Source organism: Electrophorus electricus, chromosome 19 (genome assembly GCF_013358815.1).
Source record: "Electrophorus electricus isolate fEleEle1 chromosome 19, fEleEle1.pri, whole genome shotgun sequence".
Taxonomy (NCBI): Eukaryota; Metazoa; Chordata; class Actinopteri; order Gymnotiformes; family Gymnotidae; genus Electrophorus; species Electrophorus electricus.
This window is the reverse complement of record NC_049553.1, coordinates 11,835,182-11,857,055: the sequence shown is the minus strand read 5'-3', so window position 1 is coordinate 11,857,055 and position 21,874 is coordinate 11,835,182. Positions and strand designations below refer to the sequence as shown.

Below are 21,874 nucleotides of genomic sequence, written 5' to 3'. Positions count from 1 at the left end.
CGCTCTGAACATGGAGCGCATCCTGGCCCGCCTCTGGCACCCCAGCCATGAGGAGCTTGAGCAGGACCACATCCACAGGCGGCGGCTCGCCACCAAGGAGGGTCTGCTCGTCAGCTGAGGAGGGTGGAGGGTGGAGGTGGCTGCACCCCTCCATGCCTCATTTGTGCTTCACCGCTCGATGTCTCTGGCAACATGGCAACACGAGTTGTACAGGTCAACTGTTACTTCACAACGGGTTCTATAGTTACACGAGTCGAGCTATTTGTCCAGTGCAAGCCAAGATTTGGTGTGGTAAAGGACACTGCTGTTGCCATGGTGACCATTGATTATGAGTAGACCAACTGTCTCCGGGTTGTTGAAACGGGAGTGGCGTCTCCACCGATCGGCTAACGTGGTCGGAACCCAGAGATCTTAGTCATCATGTAGATGTGCAGTGTTCAGAACTGTCTTGCTCAGGGCAGTCCTGCCTGTAGGACACATCCGCGCCACAGGGAGAGCTTCTTCTTGCTCACACTCTTGTGGATTTAAATACCATTAGTCTGGCTACGTACATGCCTTGCAAACCCCTCCTACATAAAGGAATGTTTAATTTTAAGGTTTAAGGAAAGAAAGCACTGTTATTAATTTAGAAACAAATATGGTTGAAGGGTTTTGACACTTAATACAATCTTAATAAAGTTTATGTAAAGAGTTTATGTAAATTCTGATTGCCATAACTGATTTGTGGTGTCCAAAGTAACTTGTTTATAAGTACATTAAATAATTGTTTTGAATTAGAGCAACTTCAGTTGGTTAAGGAAATGCATTTCTGTAAACAATTTGACTAATTTGGTGTTACAGGTTTATTGCTTGTGCTCTCATAATTTGACTTCAAGTTAATATTCATGGAGCAGTTATGATTTTAGCTGGTGGCCATGTAGAATTGCCTCCTATGTGCTGGGAAATTAAGTTAACAAAAGATAAGCAATTCTTTAATAGTAAAATCAGACTTGTTCAGTTTTTGTTTGTATAAGTGCCATGTTGTTTCTCTTTCATAGTTTTTTACATATATATATTTTTTTATAATATCTGAACCAAAATGTTAAGCAAATTTAGTAAATATGTCTAAGACATTCAAGTGCAGGGTCCCTTATAAATTAATGATTGTGTTGTTGGTAGCATTCCATGTCAGGGATTTATTTGTAGCACAAGACACTTATCATAAAATGGTCATTTAATTCCTTTAGAAACAAGAGAACGTCATATGTTTAAAAAGACAGATCAATATTCTTAATGGGGGTTGCCTAAAATTAGATTGTGCACATGAAGCACGTTTAACTTTTAAAAAGTGCATTTTCCAAATGTCGTCATGGTGTGTGTGTGTGTGTGTGTGTGTAAAAACATACATACACAAACTTGACCAATACTTAAAGGTTTTTTTTTTGGCGAGGGGGGAATTAACAAACATCCAAAGTATGTCTAAACTTCAAAATATTACAATTTCTTTTCCATGTTGAGAATCCGGATTTCATCGTTGTACAGTATGTCAAAGAAACGACGAGGTTTAAATTTCTTTCACATATAAAATAGTTTTACTATGTTATCAATATAAAACAATACAATGTGACAGACTTGAATATCTGAAGGTCAGCACTATATAGCACTTTATTAACATGTGATAAGAATTCGGTGAAAACTATATACATTAACCAAAACAAGTGGAAAGTGACCCTGTCCCATGCGTTAACATAGCATTGTCTAGAACAAATCATTAGCGCCCCTAAACAGGGTAAGGGTAAAATACACAACTGAATCAGATGAAAAACCTTTTCGTTTTGTTAAATAGAAAACATTTTGTCCGTAAATGTTTACGGCAGGGCCCCTCGGAAAGCCTGCATCTGCTGCGTCAGAATCAGACGGCAGCCGCTGTTGACGTGATCCATAACCTTCTGCTTCAGCTGCGCGACCTCGTCCCGCAGCACGTTGGCGGCGGTGCACAGTTCGGTGTTTTGACTTTTCAAACTTTTAACTTTCTCCTCAAGCCTCGCGAGCCTTTCCAGCTTCCTCTTTCGGCACTTGGAGGCTGCCACTCGGTTCCTCATCCGCTTCCTTTCAGCCTTGATCCTCTCCTGGTTTTCCATGTCAATCGGTGACAGCGGCGGAGTGTCACCGTTAATGTCGGGCACTCTCTGTGCCTCTTCCTTGAACGCCTGCAGGCGAGGGGGCGCGGCGCACTGAAGCTTAGCGTTTCTGGAGTTTTGCAGAGGGACCGGGCTGTACCCCATGCAAGACGACGCCGCGTCACCGTACGCGTTCGAGCCTCGGTTCAGGGCGCCGAGGTTTGTGTACTCAACAGACTCGCCGAGCCCGCCGCAGGTGTAAGGTGCGCCGCCCGTGTCCGCGGACGCAGGTGGCACTTCGGCAGTCGTCGCTCCGTTTGCGGTGGGGTTCACAGTGGGCATCTGCTGCTGGTAGTGCAACTCCGCGAGGGCTTTGACGAAGCCATCCGCAAAACCCTCCTGCTCGTCCGTCACATTCTTGGGACAAAGAAACTGCGTCGGTGTCGGAGTCGTGGTTATCAAGCCATTGCAGGACTGAATAATGAGTCGCTCCAGCTCGGGCGAGGCCAGTTTGAGTAAATTAACGTCAGGGGACGTCAGTATCTCGCACGCCTTGGTGCGCATGTGGGGCTTTAGGTTCTTGGTTGGGTCGTTGAGGTTAAGTGTCATGTTGCGCTTCAAAGTTTTGTACCCGTTTACTCCAACTCTTTCGTGCTGAGAGATGGCAGCGTTCAACGCCTCGTCGTAAAACGTAGCCTCCATTTTAGTGTGCATACGAAGTCGCGAACAATGCGCTTCTCAACGTAGCCCTAAAGTTTTTTTCAGGGACGCACCTTCGAGGTCCTCCGCAAACTAAACTCAAAAAGCAGCCAATGTCGAAATTGTTAGCGTTCAACAATTTCTTTTTGGAAAGTTGCGTCTGACGATAATACGACTTTTTCCGAAAGTTCTTCTGAGTCCTGAAGCAGGACAAGTGTCTCAGTCATAACTTGCTCGTTAACTAAACTGACAGATTATCGTTTTTCTGATCGTAACGAGGTTAGGGCGCGTAGATTGTCTTTTCCTCGCACGTACTACGAGGACGCAGTTCCCTCAAATATCCTTTACAATCTCCCACTTCCAGTGTGGAAACAAAGTTTTAGAGGCACCGTGCCTTGGACTGAAAATAAAGATGAGGTCACATCGGACCAAATGTACTGGTCGGCGAGAGTGCGATGGGCGGAAACCTGCCCGAAGTCCCCACCCAACGCAGTGCTTCATGGGATTAGGTAATGCGCTTATTCCCTGAGCGGTGCACCTCGGGATTACGTCTTTGTGTTGGGGATCTGATTACCAGCACCATCACGGACTCTCATGATTCGTACGTGCCACATCCGGTGGTCATAGTTGTAGATCAACCGCTCTAGTGACTTGCGTGGTGAGATTGTCCGCATAACAGCAAAATATGGATATGGCCAGCCTTCTGTTTGTGAACTAAATGTCACGAACCGAGGGGCTTGTTAGGCATGAGTCATAGATCTTTAACGAAATGACTTCTACAGCTCTCGGTAGATGGAGATGTTAACCTGTTAAAATGGATTTTCCTGGATCCTAGCCTATATAGTGAATATTGTCATTGTAGTTTTTGATCAATGTGGTTCAAATTGCGATTTTTTCAGAAAACGGTAAAAAACGTTTCTTAAATGAGGAATAGGCCACATTTGTTCTGCTCAATATGTGGAATCTTGCCTTATTCCCTGTTAAAGTAGTTCTTGTTGTTACTATACTAACATGTCAGTAAGTTGTCCCCAGCCAGGTGCTGAGGGGTGAACATTTCAACAGAGTGCCCAGCCATCGCTACCATGGCTACAAAGCAACAAACATTTGGAGGCATTTGGCACAATCAGTCTGAATTTCAGCTCGTAAACTTTTTAACAAGCAAGTCTCCTTTATCATAGCTTTAGTATTTAATACCACTGCTGTGTAATGTTTGTGTTGTTTTGAATGGATGGATTTTTGTGTGTGTGATGTCGAGAGAAAACCACAGATTTTGTAATTAAACCTTAAATTTAGGGATGATGCTGACTACAGTGGCCTTTGAACTACATAACGGCATGTGTGACCTTTGACTTGAACAACACGATAGCACTTAATCTTATTGTACTCTCATACTATACAGCTAACATTACTACATAATATATCATATCAACTCTGGCTACGTGCATTCTTATTTCTTCATATCGTGCATATAATAATAATGAGGACGGTAATTATTATTTTTGTTGTTTTATAATGGGGCTGGGTATAACTACTTTGGTTAGTTTTATTTAGTGTGATTTAGTAATCATATTGTATGCCCATTTGGTTTTGTGATTTTGTTTATGTGTACTATTCAATAAATAAGTACATACTACAAAATGCTTCATCATCTCCTTACGTCAATATTCATATATCCAGCTAGTACTGGTGGTGGGTTGTTTTTGTACTAGGTGATTTTGTGTTAGAGAACTGCGTTGCCAAGTTTTGGTGTAGTTTGTACAGTCTTCAGAATCTATTGATCCTTTATTAATATGATTCGTTATAAAATGTTTAGTATCTTTTTTTAGTCCCAGTCTACAAGGGTCAATTGTCTCATTCTTTGCACATCTTTAAAGGAAGAACCGGACTGAGGTCTTTTAATGTTTGTGATTGACATACGGTGATTGTCGCTGGCACTGTGTTGACGCTTGTGGGTTTGTTTGGCGCTGCACGCTCGCCGTAGTTCAAAGTAACGCTACACGAGTAACTGGCTGTTCGGATTCTGGGAGTATTTAGCTAACGTGCTTCTCTTATTTGTGGTAAATGTGTTCAAATCAATTATCCAGATTGTATGTTATTAACGAGCAGAATTTACTGTTTCAATAACGAATACATACGAGTGGGCAGTGTCCGATCAGGCATTACTTGTGTTTCACTTGACCTCATCGGGTTGCAGAACTAGTGAGATCCCACGAGCGAAGCTTAGTTAAGCGTTGTAAGTGTGCAATTTCTCATCTTTATATCATATCAGTGCCGAAAATGTGACGGAAAATGAAAAGTGGGTCAATAATGACCGTTTTACCTGCAAACGGGCCGTTCTTTCAAAATCATGATTTCAGTTTCGAGTCTATATAAAGACCATAAACATTCACACGTAACAACCCAGGACGTATATTAGTGCCCTCTAGCTGGGGATATTCACGATGGATGAAATACAATAGCTGGTCGTGATTTTAATGTACAGAAATGATAGGAACTGGCAAACGTGGAATTTGGTTTTATTGAGGTTAATCAACAATACAGTAGATTTCTTACGATTGAGTGAACTAATCTTTTACATGATCTACCCACTATTTCAGCAAAAGCACTGAATAATCTGTTTCCCCCCACCCCATCGAGCAGTAGTGCCACGGTGCGCCGTCCACGTGTCGTAACCAGACGAATAAATGACGAGTCCTGGGCTCGCGGACGAATGGTATTACGTCGGCGTTGACGTCGGCACGGCCAGCGTGCGCGCGGCGCTGGTCACGCGCGGGGGGCAAGTTAAGCGCGCGGCGGAGGAGCCCGTGCACGTCTGGGAGCCTCGGCCGGACCATCACGAGCAGTCTTCAGAGGACATCTGGACCAAGTGCTGCAGCGCGGTGACGGTAAAACGGTCGTCCTGGAACCAGTAACGCATTCCAGTAGCATTGGTGCGAAAGATGATCCTTGCGCCTTTTCTTATTCAAATCAATTGGTCTTTATTTCTGTAGAGCTTTTTTTGTTTTGTTTTTTTGCAAAATATGTTGGTATTGGTGTTGTCACAGAGCAGCTTTGCATAAATCTGAGCGGGACAATAGCGACAGTAGAGAAAGGGAAAAGGGAAAAAAAATCCCAGAGATGTGATGTGGAAGAAAAATGCAGAAAGGAGCCAGATGCAGCACTGGAGCCAATCCTGCGTGGAAGGATTTACATATGAAAATTCCAGAGTGGGATTAATTAGAGGCATGCAGATCATCCAGAGGAAAGGCACAAGAGGTCAGGGGTCACCATTAAGGACCTGGCAAATATACAGTGACATACTAGCTGTGTTGAACATTTAATGAGTCAGTATGAGCATAGGCAGGTTTAAAATGCCAAAAACAGGATAAGAGGTTACACATGGGTCTGACTGGTTATAAATCATTATAAACATTTAGAAGGCATGTGTAAAACCTTAGAAATTTCTTTCTGATTTCTTTTCTTCTCAGCTGTTTGATAGTGAAATTACAAGGAACCTTCGCAGGGGTTTTATTAATTCAAGATGACTCTCATGTGGCTATTTCAGAAGGTGACTGAGGGTATTGTGAAAGACCATGTGCGAGGAATCGGTTTTGATGCCACATGCTCATTGGTGGTTTTGGACCAGAACTTTCAGCCTGTGGCTGTCAATCTAGATGGTAAGTACCAATTATAAACTACATTTCCCAGAATGTTGGTAGAGGGTGAAAGCTAGCACATGTCAGCCAATGGGCCTTTTTGTAAATAGAAAATTATGCTAACTCTCTATGCCTAGCTTCTGTTCACTGCCAGTCACTGAAATGATCTGGAGGCTAAAGTTCTAATCAGGGTGTTTTACTGCCAAACAAGAATGTCAGTTGACAGATGCAGTGAGATGACCAGTGTAAATGAATCTGATTTACTTCATGAAATGATGAAAAGACCCATGACCGAGTGTCCAAAAGTGCTTCTGTTCACTGCAGTACCTTAAAATAAAATTAAAAAAACATAAAATAAAAAGTCATTTCTAATTTCCTGTCTCCAGTCCCATGAAAAACTCATCAAATGATTAATTCCTAATTTCTCAAAAACATTACAGTGTCCAAATCACACTAGACAGTGTGACCAAGATAATATGCACACTATCCCGATAGAGCCAAGATTCCTAAACATTTCTTTTCTGTTTCTCTCTCAATGCTTCTCACATCTGTGCTTCTATTTCTTAACCTCAGCTGCTGTGGAGAGGAACGTGGTCATGTGGATGGACCACAGGGCGACGAAGCAGGCTTCTCGCATCACAGCCAGTGGACACCGGGTCATGACCCGCGTCGGCGGGGTCATGTCTCCTGAAATGCAGCCTCCAAAGTTACTGTGGCTGAAGGAGGTCGGCCGCCCCGCGGCATTCGTGCCACTCGACGTTTTGCTGGGACTGTGCTGTTCGCCTTCTGCATTGATACGTTTTCCTACTTCCCTTTCATCTCATTTGATCAGAACCTGAGGGAAAGCTGTTGGGAAAGAGCCGAACACTTTTTTGACCTTCCAGACTTCCTGTCTTGGAAAGCGACAGGCTCTCTAGTAAGGTGAGGTTTCCCTACAGGTGTTTATCTGAAGCCATTGAGGCCTGTAGTGTGTACTGGCCTGCAGCACAACATCTGATTTCACTAATGTGGCGCCTCTGCTTGGGACGGAGCAGTGCTGCTTTGGTGAAACCAGGTGCTGGGCAAGTCTGTAAGCAGCCCATGTAAGATGATGATGATGACCATGATGATGATGATAATGACCTTGATGATGACCATGTTGCATGGTTTGTAGCAGTGTACTGGAGTAGATCTGAACTCAAAATGTAGTACTCCTCAGTCTCATCCACAAGGGGGCAGTGCTGAATTAAGCCTTTTGTACCATAAGGTTCAAACCTGCTGCAGTTAATTCACGGGTTGCTGTTTGAGAAGCTCAATCAGATGTGCGGACAAAATCCTGAGCCGTCACCTTGGTAACTCTGTGTTAATGCTGCTCTGCTGTGCCTCAGATCTTTGTGCACTCTGGTTTGTAAATGGACCTACTCCCCCCCTGAGGGATGGGACGACAGTTTCTGGACCTCCATTGGTCTGGAAGATCTGCTCGAGAACAACCATTCCAGAATTGGTAAGAGGTTTTTTCATTTCATTTGTCATGTTCTTCCTCTTTCTTTTTAACTCATGCTACCATTTAATTTTCCTATTATTATTCCTATTAATATGCATGTGTCTGTGTGTGTTTATGCAAATTATTATTATTATAATAGTAACTTACTAGCGAAAAGCCAAATGATAGCATGATGGCACAGACAAATAAATCCCCCCTCTCACTCAGGCTGTCACCCTGTTAACTGAACACATGCAGGAGAGCGCACCTGCAGTCCGGGCGACCCCGTCGGAGCTGGCCTCACCCCCAGGGCTGCTGCAGAGCTGGGCCTGATGCCGGGGACAGCTGTGAGCGCGTCCCTCATCGATGCCCACGCAGGAGGCCTGGGTGAGTCGCCGGTGCGGTGGCAGCAGCGGTTGTAAAGACCCCTGCCACCCCAGTCGTGGGGCTGCTTACAGACGTCAAAGGTTGTTCTGTGAACAGCATCGTTTAGACTCTGGTGCTGAACTTGGTGTTGAACAGTGCTCGCTTTGAGTTTGCCCACTTCCTTTTTCCAGGTGTTATTGGAGCCGATGTAAGTGGGCACCGCCTACCTTGTGAAAACCAGCCAGTCACATCTCGTGTTGCTCTCATCTGCGGGACATCCTCCTGTCACATGGCTGTGAGTTGCCACTGTTCTCCCTCGTCACACATGCGCGTACTCAGACTCGCACGTGCACATTATCTGCATTAGGACTGTGAGTTTTAACATGCTCATGCCACTTACAGTAATGTGCAAAAATGGATTTTATGGTAGAAACATTGAGAGGGGTGTATGTGTGTTTTACAGGTGAGCCAGAAGCCTCTGTTCGTTCCAGGCGTGTGGGGTCCTTACCTGTCTGCTATGGTTCCAGGCCTGTGGCTTAATGAAGGGGGCCAGAGTGCCACTGGAAGACTGGTAAGGCTGCTTTCCCCCCCAAAGGTTTTGTAGTAAAATTTATCTTTGTAAGCCTGTAGACTCTGTTAAGTTGATCTTTATGCTATAAGGCCTTTGAGAAACTGGACCCATTTCTGAATAACATTAGTTATTAATTTAGAACACTCTTATACCAGTATCATTACATCCTATTCATATAGGTGTTATATGAGGAACATTTATGGTGGTTATTTTTAACTTGGGCATTTTGCTTTTCTGCTATTATTATTTTTGTTGTTATTTTGCCAGATTGATCATGTGGTATTTGGACATGCGGCTTTCTCACAGTTAAAACAACAGGCAGAGAAAAGGTGTGTTTGTGTTTTACTCATTAGTATATAATATTAGTTATCCTCTCTGTCCGACCCACCCACCCCCGGCCTCTTTCTCTCGCTTTCTCAGACTCTCCTAATGCTGATATCCTCAAAATGAATAATAAAATAAAATAAATGTGGTTTGGGAGTTCCAGCCCTTTTTTCCAACTTAATTTTGAAAGGTTTTTTTTTTTTTTTTTCTGCCTACCGAATGCTTTGGAAACCAACCTAGCAATAAGGAATTGCACGTAGTGTATGGATTGGCGTTCTTTAACCACTTCGTTAAGCAGACTGCCAGTGAAACCTGTCGCTAACATTTGTGTGGTTCTCAGCCGAGAGCATGTTTATTCTCTCCTGAACCGCCACCTGGGGGAAATGGCCAGAGAGCATGAGCACCTGGACCTGCTCAGCGCTGCTCTGCACGTGTGGCCTGATTTCCATGGCAACCGCTCTCCTCTCGCTGACCAGACCCTGAAGGGCATGGTGGGTGTGAAGGTGTTTTTCACCAGTGTGGGTTCATGATGTGCAGTAGTTTTGTCCAGATGTCTGTTAGTAATGTATTTAATTTTTTTAATTTATATATAAAATGCAAATGCTGGTTGAAAGTGTAGAAACAAAATCAAAAGAGTGTTTTTTGTGTAGACTATAGAACGTAAATAGTGTAGTTCAGTGGAATGAAAGAGGGTGTTGTTTATGTCCTACACAGGTTGTGGGTCTCTCTTTATCCCAGACGCTGGATGATTTGGCTCTTCTTTATCTGGCCACGGTGCAGGCTATCGCTGTGAGTTGGACTAGCCTGCAGTCAAACGTGACGATGCAGTGGGGATTTTCATCCCTCTAAACAAGCATGCCCAGTAAATGCATATGGGCTGGTTTTTGCTTGCATTTGCATTTTGTCATCTTGCTGGTTGGGTTCTTCATCACAGCTTGGAACCAGACATATCCTAGACACTATGAGAGAGGCAGGACATGACATCAGCACGCTGTTCCTGTGTGGGGGGTTGAGTAAGAATCCCTTGTTTGTGCGGCTGCACGCCAACACGACAGGTAAGTCTAGAGGGACGATGCGCCACTAAGTTTCTCACACACTCTCACTGTCTCTCTCTCTCTCACACACACACACACACACACACACACACACACACACACACACACACACACACACACACACACACATTTTGTCTCTCACACACTGTCTCTCACACACTCACACTGTCTCTCGCACACAGTCTCTCTCTCTCTCTCTCTCTCACACACACACACACACACTCTGTCTCTCACACTGTCTCTCTCCATTTCTCTCCTGCAGGCTTACCAGTTGTCCTCCCTGCAGAGAGAGAGGCTGTGTTAGTGGGTGCTGCTATACTTGGTGCTTGTGCCTCTCGGGACTGCAGTTCCATTCAGGTAGCCCGGCAACAGGCAAACTCCCATACACACTTGTGTACTCCACTCACTTGTACGAGTAACCTTCAGCATGAAGATGCATATTGTCTTTAAACACACATGGGTATCGTGGGAAAGTGGCTCAGGTGTCATTACTTTCAAAGCCTTTCAAAGTCCTACAAAGATTCGAGGGTTTACAATGAAATTTGAGAACAAGGAAACAAGCTATGGGGTTACGGTTGGGTCTCTCTCGGTCTCTCTCGGTCTCTCTCTCACACAAACAAGAAGCTGTGCATGCATCACTCTATTTGTCCTCCAAAGCCTGACATGGAGTCAGCTTACAGAAGGTGTAAATGATGCAGAAGCTCCTGTTTTGTCTGTATGCTCTCTCCCACTGATTGAAAACACATGGTCAGCAGTCTCATTTTTGTCTGCTGCTTTCAGGAAGCTATGGTGAAGATGGCCAAAATAGGAACAGTTGTGCATCCTGAGCTGGAACTCGAGAGGTGAGCGCCATATGGCTTGGAATGTGGGAAAGGAACTCGCCTGTTGAACCAGATGCGTGAAATGCAGCAGCAGTCCAAACCCTGCTTTACTCAGATTTACTCAGCTTGGTCACATGGCTAGTGAGAGTTTCATCTGTCACAGTTTTTGTTAGGTCTGAGGTTCCCGTCATCTGAATGAAATCCAAAAATGAACCTCCATCAGACTGATTGAAATATGTCCATTAAACTGCATGCTCATCATTAATCACTGGGGTTTTGACTGATGAAAACTCAATTAAAAGTTGTACATGATAAATGGTAGGAGCCCGTGGTACTCTGAATTAATTAGAACATTATTCTTCTCTTTCATTCATTCTGTGTGCTATAAGCAGGATGCCTGTCTGTCTGGTCTATAAATCTCTTAACTGTTTAAACAGGTTGCAGAAAACTCAGCTTGGATGATAACATTTTTGGCCTTTTCATGTTGTATTTCAGTGCAGCCATTATGTTGATGAATCTGATTGGGCTCTCTATTCATGTGGGACTTTAACACATTTCTTGGGTTTTGCCAGACGAGGTTTAGTAATGCTCTGCAAAGAGCCTGAACTGCATTAAACTGAGTATGGCCTTGACCTCAGGGTCATCTCCTGATCACTTCATTCAGTTCCGTTTTACGGCAACAAGTTCAGCCGGTGAGCTAGGAAATCTCGCAGCTGATGCTAATTTCATATGTATTTTAACAGGATATCAGCTTATTAAATAGATGATTGGTTTGTGACTTGCTGGAACTGAACCTGCCTGTGGCTTTCCCCCTTAGCTTTTACAGGAAGAAGTACGCTGTGTTCCTGAGGCTGGGGGCCCACCAGAGAGAGTACGCAGACCTGATGCGTGACTGACGGCTCCTCCCTGTCCCCAGTGCGTTCGGGACGCGGAAGAGTGCCATCCATCCTGGCGAGGAAGCAGGCTTTTGAGGTTCCTTTCTGGCCTCCAGCGCTAAGACACTCTCACTTTTTTGGACCTGTTGATTGCTCATGTGAGAAGAGCACCTGGTGATTAGCAGCTGGAATGTATAAGACGATGATGGTGATGAATTTAAAATGCAAATGAACTTAATGACCAATAAAATGTAACCATATTCAGTTTCCTTCACTATGACTGGCATGTTTATTCATAAAAGCCAACCCTCTTGACGATCTATGTGTGATTTGTGGTGTTTTAATTTTCTACAGTGTATATATAAAATCCAGAATGAGCTGGGGGGGGGGGGGGGGGGTATACCAGTAGGATCAAGGTCATCCATTTAAAGGTTTTACACTGACCACAACTCTGCCCAATCCCTCAGCAGCTGAGCACACAACATCCATCCCTCTGACGTCAAAACATGCATCAAAACAGTGATGGAATGGGTGGATATGTGAGCATTCCCATTGTAGTCAAGACTGGGCGCTGGGAACAGGTGAGGTGAGGGGCAGCAGAGCGCTCCAGATTTCTACATGTTTATTTCACATCAGGGCTTGACTTATCGTTCCTATTTGTGACAGTGACACAGGGATTATTTTAAAAGAAAATTACACAACAATTGTGATTTTTGTGCTTTTTTTTCTTTTTATTTTTTTTCCCTGATTGTTTTGCCTTAAACAGTAGGAAGAATAAAGGACAATAATTCCTGTTTGTAACAGTCAAAACACACAGGAAGAAGCAACATTAATGGTATAGGTGTTTCCATGTGTGGGTTTATTTCCTGTTTTGATCACAGCTAAACAACTTATGTTACTGGATGTGGGATAGTGCACATTAACTTAAGGCATTTTCCCTATAGGTATAGCAGAAAAAACTCACTTTAAGAACACAGAAATAGTATGCCTTGGAAGCTTACTGACAAGTACTTTGAATGGCCTGGCTGTTTGAATGCATGGGTTAGCAAGCTACCCTGTTCAGCTTACTTGGGGTTACTTCTGGGTAACCAAAGGCTAGCTCATGCTAAGTCATGAATCCAAATGTGTGGTTGGCTTCTTCAAATCTGGGACTCATCCAGAGCATTGTGGTTCATCTTGGTTTTCCCTGTGATGCCTGCGTCCAGTGCTATAGTCCTCCAGGGGCCCTGCGTGAGCATTCATGGCTGAGGTATGTAACGCAGGTACCTCTTCCCTGATGGAAGCTCTTTAGTGTACACCCCAGCAGGGAACAGGCTTCTGGCTTCATCTTCGGGTATGGCAGGAGGAACCATAACACAGTCCCCAGGCTTTTTGAAGAATAAAAATAGGTTGTCTTGTGTTTCTGAGTGGTGACATATATTTAAAATGAGTTTGGGGGCTGTTTCAGAAAACACAGGGAGACTTCTGGGTCATACTCACGCAGCGGGCGGTAAGCGGCATGCCAGACTGGTCCTTCTCCTCGGGATCCAGCATTCCCAGCTCCACAGCCAGCTCCCGCCTATCATCGGCTATGATGGGAAACGGGATCTCGGACACTGTCTCGTCATTGTTGTAGGCCAGGATATCCTAAAAAAACATTAGCAATTAGCTTCCTTGCTGAGTGCTGGCAGACTTACTAACATAGATAACAAAGAATGAGAAATGAAAGGAGGAAATTAATTGGAATTAATTATTGACAGACAGCTACCAGAGCCAGTTAGCATCATGCTAGTTAGGCACAGCCTGGCCTTTGGAGGGTCACTATATAACAGCTCACCATGTTCCATGGACCAGCAGTCCTGACTTGCCTAACTAATTATCAGGTTAAACAACAAGCCTTTGATGAACTGATTGAAGCAAACATAGGTGTGTTTCTGTGTTATGCAACTGAGATCATGCTGGCTGTTATCTTTTTCAATGGACATCAGAAAATCTGGTTGGACTGACTCTGTAGACTCTGTAACTGTAGAAGCGGTATGGTGTTGCCTAGCAAACCTTGCTCCAGCTATAATGCTCCTCGAGGCTATCGATGGAGAGAGCGATCATCTTCACATTACGCTTGGTAAACTCTGGGCTTAATTCAGCTGCTTGGCCTAGCTCCGTGGTACACACCGGGGTGTAGTCCCTGGGATGTGAGAACAGGATGCCCCAACTATGTGAAAGACAGATTAACAACGAGTTAACAGCAAATACAACAGGCATTCTGCAAAGGTGAATTCATCATTTAGGAATCTAACTTTGGGCTCATTCAGTTGAGTTATACAATGCTGGGTTAAATTTGGCTGAACATATTTGTCAGAATGAAAAGTATTTGAAGTAATTTTAGGGTTGTTTGCCTAGATTCTTACTAGGAATGTACATTTTATTCAACATGCACTGGCTTTCTCAAGAGAAAGTCGCACATTAAGTTCAATCAATTTAGAACTAGTTTTTGCAACAGAGATTCCAGCTTCTCTGCGTTTACTGATGGTCTCAGATCCTGTCAGATCCTGTGGGGTTAGTGATGGTCTCGATGGCCAAACTGGCATAAATGATGAACAAACCAACATGTCAACAAAAATGTTCATGAAGAAGTGAAAGGCTTCCTTCACGTCCCTATGATGGTGAAAACTGATTCAATCTTATGGTCCCTATGATTTGTTTCAAAATACAATTTCCTGTATTTGCCCAATATACAATATATTGTTTTATTGGTTTTGCTTCCTGTGAAATACTGTATTGGGACGTAATATAAAAACTATGTAGTGGATGCTTGGTTTATCTACACAACAACATAGTGCCTAGGCTGGAGTTTATCTACACTGAAAGTCATACAATGAAACAATCACTGGAAAAAAATTACAGCCCTTTTTCTCCATGACAATGAATTCTCATATATATACTAAGACTTTTCTAAATAAAATGTTAGCTCAGACATCTATGTTAATCGCATCATATGCAAAATATTTTTCATGATTTGTAGCTCTGGCACCCAACGTTGCTTTTCAAATGTCAAATTTCAGTAGATCTAGTACATTTCTGTCTAGACTGGATCACTCAGTGTTTATAATAAGCTTTGGAACGAACATAGGTCACACCGACTGGCCAGCCAAAAAACAAAATTATTCACTGAGCTGAAGCAGTAGTCTGTACACAACTATACACAAACTGCATTCATCATCATAATTCTGTGAGGTTAGAAGTTTTTTTAGCCTGTCCTTGAAAGAAAAGCAGTACTTCCTCCCTGACACCATGACCTAGATTATCAGGAACTATAACACTGCAGAAAAGAAATTAAAAAAAAAAAAAAAGCTCTCTTCAAAGAACAGGAGAGTCGTTGCATACACAACATTGTCTTATAACAGGTTTGACAGTTCAGTTAGCCAGTAGTGAGTGATAGACGCATATGAACAGAGGGAAAGCAAGCAGTGTTTACTAGTTTGTTTGTTGTTTTTGGATACTGGTTATTTGATCGACTAATACTAAATTTGCATTAGGGTAAAACTATTATCTGCATCGGGAAGTGAGACAGGCATATTGCATACATGCCTCATGATAAGATGTTAATAAATGCTACCTGAATGATATTTAAATTACATCACGAGAGAGCACCTAGCCTATAAAAACAAGAACAGCACCAAGGACATTTCATACCAACTGTTAAAAATGATCTTTGTGTGTGTGTGTGTGTGTGTGTGTTGTTAGGTTACGAAACACAGATAATATAAATGGCTACTCACGAATCTCCCAGGAAGTCATAGAGTTTGAGTTTTCCGATGGTGGTGTCGGCTTCAAAATTAGGGAACGCATCTCCGAGTAAGAGCCCGGGCATGCTCTCTGCTTGGTCTTGCAGCGCGCGAGCGCAACACAGCTTCTCCTCGCGCACGCTGTATGCTATGTAAAGCGCGACTGTAGACGCGAGCAGCGGCAAGCGAGCGTGGTCATAGCACGCCCCTCATTCTACACCGCGCGCCGGTCTTCACGCTTTGATCCAGTCGAAGAGGTTTGAACGAAGCCATGTTTTGCTGTATTTCTCAAACAGATACAGCAGGGCGATGCGGGATGTCGTACAGCACAGGTGTAACAATATCCGACACACAAGCCGGATTTTATTGACTGTTCAGTCTCCCCAGGTGTCACGCTTATTAAAATGTTTTAAAATCAATTGTGTGTAAGGGTTGATTTGATCACCAGTGATATTTAGGCCCACAACGCTTGCTTACGTATTGAATCAATATTCAAACTTCCGTTATAGTTTAAAGTTACTCATAAGTCTTTATTTTATTGATAAATTTAACTTCACTTGTTATTTTTACAATATGATAAAGTTTACTTTCATAATAGCTGGGATCCATAGTTATATAAAATATAGTCGCATCTATTTCGTTGTTATTTTGTTAATTTACACATAAGGCATGAGCTACATTTTCAAACAATGTAAATCATGTAAGAGTCATATAAAATATTGCCAGATGTGTTAATATTTTCAGTCGGTTACTTTTTAATATCGTTCAGCAATCAACATACACGTAATTGCCATAATTACGGAAGGTCTGAAAATACGAACATATGTTACGAAAGGCTTTTAATAGGCCTATCGTTCAATACTGAACTCAAAGTCAAACAAGCTCGGCCCAGTTACAGTTAATAATTTTGACAGTAGCCTACAATAACAAGTAGTGATAACTATAATTTTTCAGAACACAACAATGTCATTATTGTTACACAGTGAAAAGGTAATAGGCTACTTCCTAGTGCTTGAAAACTAGTGGCAAAGGGGAACGCTCCTGGACAAGGGGCGTGGCATAAGAAAGGGGGCGTAGTATCATAAGGGGGCGTGGTATGTCCTTGCAAAGGGGCATGCTCGCAGTGTCCGCAGCGTGACCACATTATGGGAACCATATTATAACGGACGGTGCAGACTTTTATGTCTTATACTAGTCACTTGGTCGAAATCAATTCACTCCATTCGAGTCTGTGTAAGGTTGTATGTGCTCATAGGATAATGCAGTTTTAAAGTTATGGCTTGTTACATGGACGTCAAGGTAAAATAGACTACTTCATTTGAATTAGGAGTTATAGGAGGCCTTCAAAACTTGAGAACAAATGTAAAATTCCATCGTCCCAAGCGACAAGAAACGCTGGTGGCGATGCGTCCAGAATAATTGTAGCGGCTGCCAGCTGTGAACCGTTTAAGTGTCAGTCATGCCCACGTTCATCCAGTTGATGGTCATGGTATACCTTGGCTTGTTAGCACTGTGTGTCTCTTTCTCATTAGTGAAACGGCGGCAGAGTTTTCATTGTGCAGTAAGCTATCATTTTTCTCTTGTGCTCTGATTTCTGGTCTCTCTCTCTCTCTCTGCATCCCTCCCCCTGTCTCTGATGTTTTGCAAGTCTCCATACAGGTCTAATTCAGAAAAAAATATTAGTTAGGTATAATTTGAATCCTTGGAGACCAGCGTGTGTGGTCACTCAAGTCATCAGAGAAGCCATGAAGGAAAGGGAGACCTAATTGTGTGGTTACATCTTGGATAAACCCATGGATCTCACCCTACACTGGCCCCATGCTCTCAGAAAGGTCAAAGACCTCATCTTGGAATCTGGGACTACTATAGTAAATTCTAGTATAGACCAGTTGTAGAGCATAGACTAAGATAAATGATGCTTTTTTTGTTACTTCTTTGTGTTTTTCACACCTTTAATACATTTTTCACATCCAGATTAGGTGTGGGACGACATTAGCCAGTGTACAGCAACATTAATATGGTATGCAGGTTGATTTAAGTCAGTATTTGAGACATTAATATTTTACTGAATTTAAGGGCTACTAAAACCATTTCTAGGATCAAGCCGCTTTAATAGAGCTGCCACTTAGTGCCTTTGGCCATTATGTGTAATATTTAGATTAAATATATCAGTTTTCTCACAACTGCTAGTATGCATTTAGATCATGGCACTTAAAATACAAACAGACACTTTTCATTCTCATATTTATTCTAGTTAATTATTACTCATTACAGCTACATTTTCACTTTAGGTCCTTCTTTTAAAAGACAAGTCTGACTTTTATCAAATCAAATTCATGTTTTTAATTCTCTATCTTGGTTTTCCCTGTGATGCCTGCGTCCAGTGCTGTAGTCCTCCAGGGGCCCTGCGTGAGCATTCATGGCTGAGGTGTGTAACGCAGGTACCTCTTCCCTGATGGAAGCTCTTTAGTGTACACCCCAGCAGGGAACAGGCTTCTGGCTTCATCTTCGGGTATGGCAGGAGGAACCATAACACAGTCCCCAGGCTTTTTGAAGAATAAAAATAGGTTGTCTTGTGTTTCTGAGTGGTGACATATATTTAAAATGGGTTGGTTGTGTGTATGCTGGTGAGAGCATGCTAATCACCCCCCATGTTTCATGTGTGGTAAACCACATTGCTTTGACAGAGGCAACAATGGAGCTCTGTAGAGCTGTGCCTTATCACACAGACTGTGTAGTGCTTCATTAACTGAATTGTTCCCCTTACCTTCCAGTTTACGGGCGTTGCTACCCGTTTATGTGCCGTTAACTGCAATGAATCGATCACTCTTAGGATCTCGTCAAAGTTCCTCCCTGTTGTGGCAGGGTAGAGGAGTGAGAGCTTTAACTTCTTGTCAGGACTGATCACAAACACCTTAAACAACAGGACAGGAAAATTAACCTGCAGTAAGCAGAGTTTGGGGGCTGTTTCAGAAAACACAGGGAGACTTCTGGGTCATACTCACGCAGCGGGCGGTAAGCGGCATGCCAGACTGGTCCTTCTCCTCGGGATCCAGCATGCCCAGCTCCACAGCCAGCTCCCGCCTATCATCGGCTATGATGGGAAACGGGATCTCGGACACTGTCTCGTCATTGTTGTAGGCCAGGATATCCTAAAAAAACATTAGCAATTAGCCTCCTTGCTGAGTGCTGGCAGACTTACTAACATGGCTAACAAAGAATGAGAAATGAAAGGAGGAAATTAATTGGAATTAATTATTGACAGACAGCTACCAGAGCCAGTTAGCATCATGCCAGTTAGGCACAGCCTGGCCTTTGGAGGGTCACTATATAACAGCTCACCATGTTCCATGGACCAGCAGTCCTGACTTGCCTAACTAATTATCAGGTTAAACAACAAGCCTTTCATGAACTGATTGAAGCGAACATAGGTGTGTTTCTGTGTTATGCAACTGAGATCATGCTGGCTGCTATCTTTTTCAATGGACATAAGAAAATCTGGTTGGACTGACTCTGTAGACTCTGTGTAACTATAGAAGCGGTATGGTGTTGCCTAGCAAACCTTGCTCCAGCTATAATGCTCCTCGAGGCTATCGATGGAGAGAGCGATCATCTTCACATTACGCTTGGTAAACTCTGGGCTTAATTCAGCTGCTTGGCCTAGCTCCGTGGTACACACCGGGGTGTAGTCCCTGGGATGTGAGAACAGGATGCCCCAACTATGTGAAAGACAGATTAACAACGAGTTAACAGCAAATACAACAGGCATTCTGCAAAGGTGAATTCATCATTTAGGAATCTAACTTTGGGCTCATTCAGTTGAGTTATACAATGCTGGGTTAAATTTGGCTGAACATATTTGTCAGAATGAAAAGTATTTGAAGTAATTTTAGGGTTGTTTGCCTAGATTCTTACTAGGAATGTACATTTTATTCAACATGCACTGGCTTTCTCAAGAGAAAGTCGCACATTAAGTTCAATCAATTTAGAACTAGTTTTTGCAACAGAGATTCCAGCTTCTCTGCGTTTACTGATGGTCTCAGATCCTGTCAGATCCTGTGGGGTTAGTGATGGTCTCGATGGCCAAACTGGCATAAATGATGAACAAACCAACATGTCAACAAAAATGTTCATGAAGAAGTGAAAGGCTTCCTTCACGTCCCTATGATGGTGAAAACTGATTCAATCTTATGGTCCCTATGATTTGTTTCAAAATACAATTTCCTGTATTTGCCCAATATACAATATATTGTTTTATTGGTTTTGCTTCCTGTGAAATACTGTATTGGGACATAATATAAAAACTATGTAGTGGATGCTTGGTTTATCTACACAACAACATAGTGCCTAGGCTGGAGTTTATCTACACTGAAAGTCATACAATGAAACAATCACTGGAAAAAAATTACAGCCCTTTTTCTCCATGACAATGAATTCTCATATATATACTAAGACTTTTCTAAATAAAATGTTAGCTCAGACATCTATGTTAATCGCATCATATGCAAAATATTTTTCATGATTTGTAGCTCTGGCACCCAACGTTGCTTTTCAAATGTCAAATTTCAGTAGATCTAGTACATTTCTGTCTAGACTGGATCACTCAGTGTTTATAATAAGCTTTGGAACGAACATAGGTCACACCGACTGGCCAGCCAAAAAACAAAATTATTCACTGAGCTGAAGCAGTAGTCTGTACACAACTATACACAAACTGCATTCATCATCATAATTCTGTGAGGTTAGAAGTTTTTTAGCCTGTCCTTGAAAGAAAAGCAGTACTTCCTCCCTGACACCATGACCTAGATTATCAGGAACTATAACACTGCAGAAAAGAAATTAAAAAAAAAAAAAAAGCTCTCTTCAAAGAACAGGAGAGTCGTTGCATACACAACATTGTCTTATAACAGGTTTGACAGTTCAGTTAGCCAGTAGTGAGTGATAGACGCATATGAACAGAGGGAAAGCAAGCAGTGTTTACTAGTTTGTTTGTTGTTTTTGGATACTGGTTATTTGATCGACTAATACTAAATTTGCATTAGGGTAAAACTATTATCTGCATCGGGAAGTGAGACAGGCATATTGCATACATGCCTCATGATAAGATGTTAATAAATGCTACCTGAATGATATTTAAATTACATCACGAGAGAGCACCTAGCCTATAAAAACAAGAACAGCACCAAGGACATTTCATACCAACTGTTAAAAATGATCTTTGTGTGTGTGTGTGTGTGTGTGTGTTGTTAGGTTACGAAACACAGATAATATAAATGGCTACTCACGAATCTCCCAGGAAGTCATAGAGTTTGAGTTTTCCGATGGTGGTGTCGGCTTCAAAATTAGGGAACGCATCTCCGAGTAAGAGCCCGGGCATGCTCTCTGCTTGGTCTTGCAGCGCGCGAGCGCAACACAGCTTCTCCTCGCGCACGCTGTATGCTATGTAAAGCGCGACTGTAGACGCGAGCAGCGGCAAGCGAGCGTGGTCATAGCACGCCCCTCATTCTACACCGCGCGCCGGTCTTCACGCTTTGATCCAGTCGAAGAGGTTTGAACGAAGCCATGTTTTGCTGTATTTCTCAAACAGATACAGCAGGGCGATGCGGGATGTCGTACAGCACAGGTGTAACAATATCCGACACACAAGCCGGATTTTATTGACTGTTCAGTCTCCCCAGGTGTCACGCTTATTAAAATGTTTTAAAATCAATTGTGTGTAAGGGTTGATTTGATCACCAGTGATATTTAGGCCCACAACGCTTGCTTACGTATTGAATCAATATTCAAACTTCCGTTATAGTTTAAAGTTACTCATAAGTCTTTATTTTATTGATAAATTTAACTTCACTTGTTATTTTTACAATATGATAAAGTTTACTTTCATAATAGCTGGGATCCATAGTTATATAAAATATAGTCGCATCTATTTCGTTGTTATTTTGTTAATTTACACATAAGGCATGAGCTACATTTTCAAACAATGTAAATCATGTAAGAGTCATATAAAATATTGCCAGATGTGTTAATATTTTCAGTCGGTTACTTTTTAATATCGTTCAGCAATCAACATACACGTAATTGCCATAATTACGGAAGGTCTGAAAATACGAACATATGTTACGAAAGGCTTTTAATAGGCCTATCGTTCAATACTGAACTCAAAGTCAAACAAGCTCGGCCCAGTTACAGTTAATAATTTTGAC

The 21,874-nt window shown here is 42.6% G+C and overlaps 5 protein-coding genes across 8 annotated transcripts in view; 2 read left to right on the top strand and 3 right to left on the bottom strand.

Annotated features, from left to right (window-relative positions):
• tada1 (transcriptional adaptor 1) overlaps positions 1-782 on the top strand; it is a 7,543-nt gene extending 6,761 nt beyond the window's left edge. The window contains exon 8 of the mRNA XM_035519652.1: positions 1-782. This exon is cut by the window's left edge and continues 35 nt beyond it. Coding sequence (XP_035375545.1) covers positions 1-118 — 118 coding nt within the window. The 3' untranslated portion in view covers positions 119-782.
• A 613-nt stretch (positions 783-1,395) lies between these two features.
• LOC113568701 (transcription factor AP-1-like) lies at positions 1,396-3,196 on the bottom strand. Its single transcript, XM_026996882.2, has one exon. It carries the CDS (start codon positions 2,811-2,813, stop codon positions 1,848-1,850), a length of 966 nt encoding a protein of 321 aa, XP_026852683.2. The 5' UTR covers positions 2,814-3,196; the 3' UTR covers positions 1,396-1,847.
• On the top strand, positions 2,237-12,229 carry fggy (FGGY carbohydrate kinase domain containing). 3 transcript variants are annotated; one of them, XM_026996879.2, is made up of 16 exons: positions 2,237-2,318; positions 5,439-5,683; positions 6,343-6,454; positions 7,007-7,158; positions 7,266-7,354; positions 7,801-7,916; positions 8,154-8,282; positions 8,453-8,556; positions 8,725-8,832; positions 9,100-9,161; positions 9,497-9,647; positions 9,871-9,945; positions 10,091-10,211; positions 10,474-10,568; positions 10,992-11,053; positions 11,850-12,229. In XM_026996879.2, exons 2-16 carry the CDS (start codon positions 5,483-5,485, stop codon positions 11,926-11,928), a joined length of 1,656 nt encoding a protein of 551 aa, XP_026852680.2. In that variant the 5' UTR covers positions 2,237-2,318; positions 5,439-5,482; the 3' UTR covers positions 11,929-12,229. The 3 variants fall into 3 exon arrangements, with proteins under 3 accessions (XP_026852680.2, XP_026852682.2, XP_026852681.2); XM_026996881.2 differs by lacking the exon at positions 2,237-2,318 and adding an exon at positions 4,777-5,031; XM_026996880.2 differs by lacking the exon at positions 2,237-2,318 and adding an exon at positions 4,790-4,855.
• Positions 12,230-12,745: 516 nt separating this feature from the next.
• LOC113568698 (peroxiredoxin-6-like) lies at positions 12,746-15,869 on the bottom strand. 2 transcript variants are annotated; one of them, XM_035519838.1, is made up of 4 exons: positions 15,666-15,869; positions 13,942-14,098; positions 13,383-13,533; positions 12,746-13,345 (listed from the first exon to the last, which is right to left on the bottom strand). In XM_035519838.1, the coding sequence occupies exons 1-4, from the start codon at positions 15,755-15,757 to the stop codon at positions 13,146-13,148; spliced, it is 600 nt and encodes a 199-aa protein (XP_035375731.1). In that variant the 5' UTR covers positions 15,758-15,869; the 3' UTR covers positions 12,746-13,145. The 2 variants fall into 2 exon arrangements, with proteins under 2 accessions (XP_035375731.1, XP_035375733.1); XM_035519840.1 differs by having other exon boundaries at positions 12,746-13,274; positions 13,387-13,533; positions 15,666-15,862.
• A 2,032-nt stretch (positions 15,870-17,901) lies between these two features.
• LOC118240097 (peroxiredoxin-6-like) lies at positions 17,902-21,158 on the bottom strand. Its single transcript, XM_035519869.1, has 5 exons — positions 20,957-21,158; positions 19,234-19,390; positions 18,677-18,823; positions 18,439-18,585; positions 17,902-18,217 (listed from the first exon to the last, which is right to left on the bottom strand). Exons 1-5 carry the CDS (start codon positions 21,046-21,048, stop codon positions 18,089-18,091), a joined length of 672 nt encoding a protein of 223 aa, XP_035375762.1. The 5' UTR covers positions 21,049-21,158; the 3' UTR covers positions 17,902-18,088.
• Between the last annotated feature and the right edge of the window lie 716 nt (positions 21,159-21,874).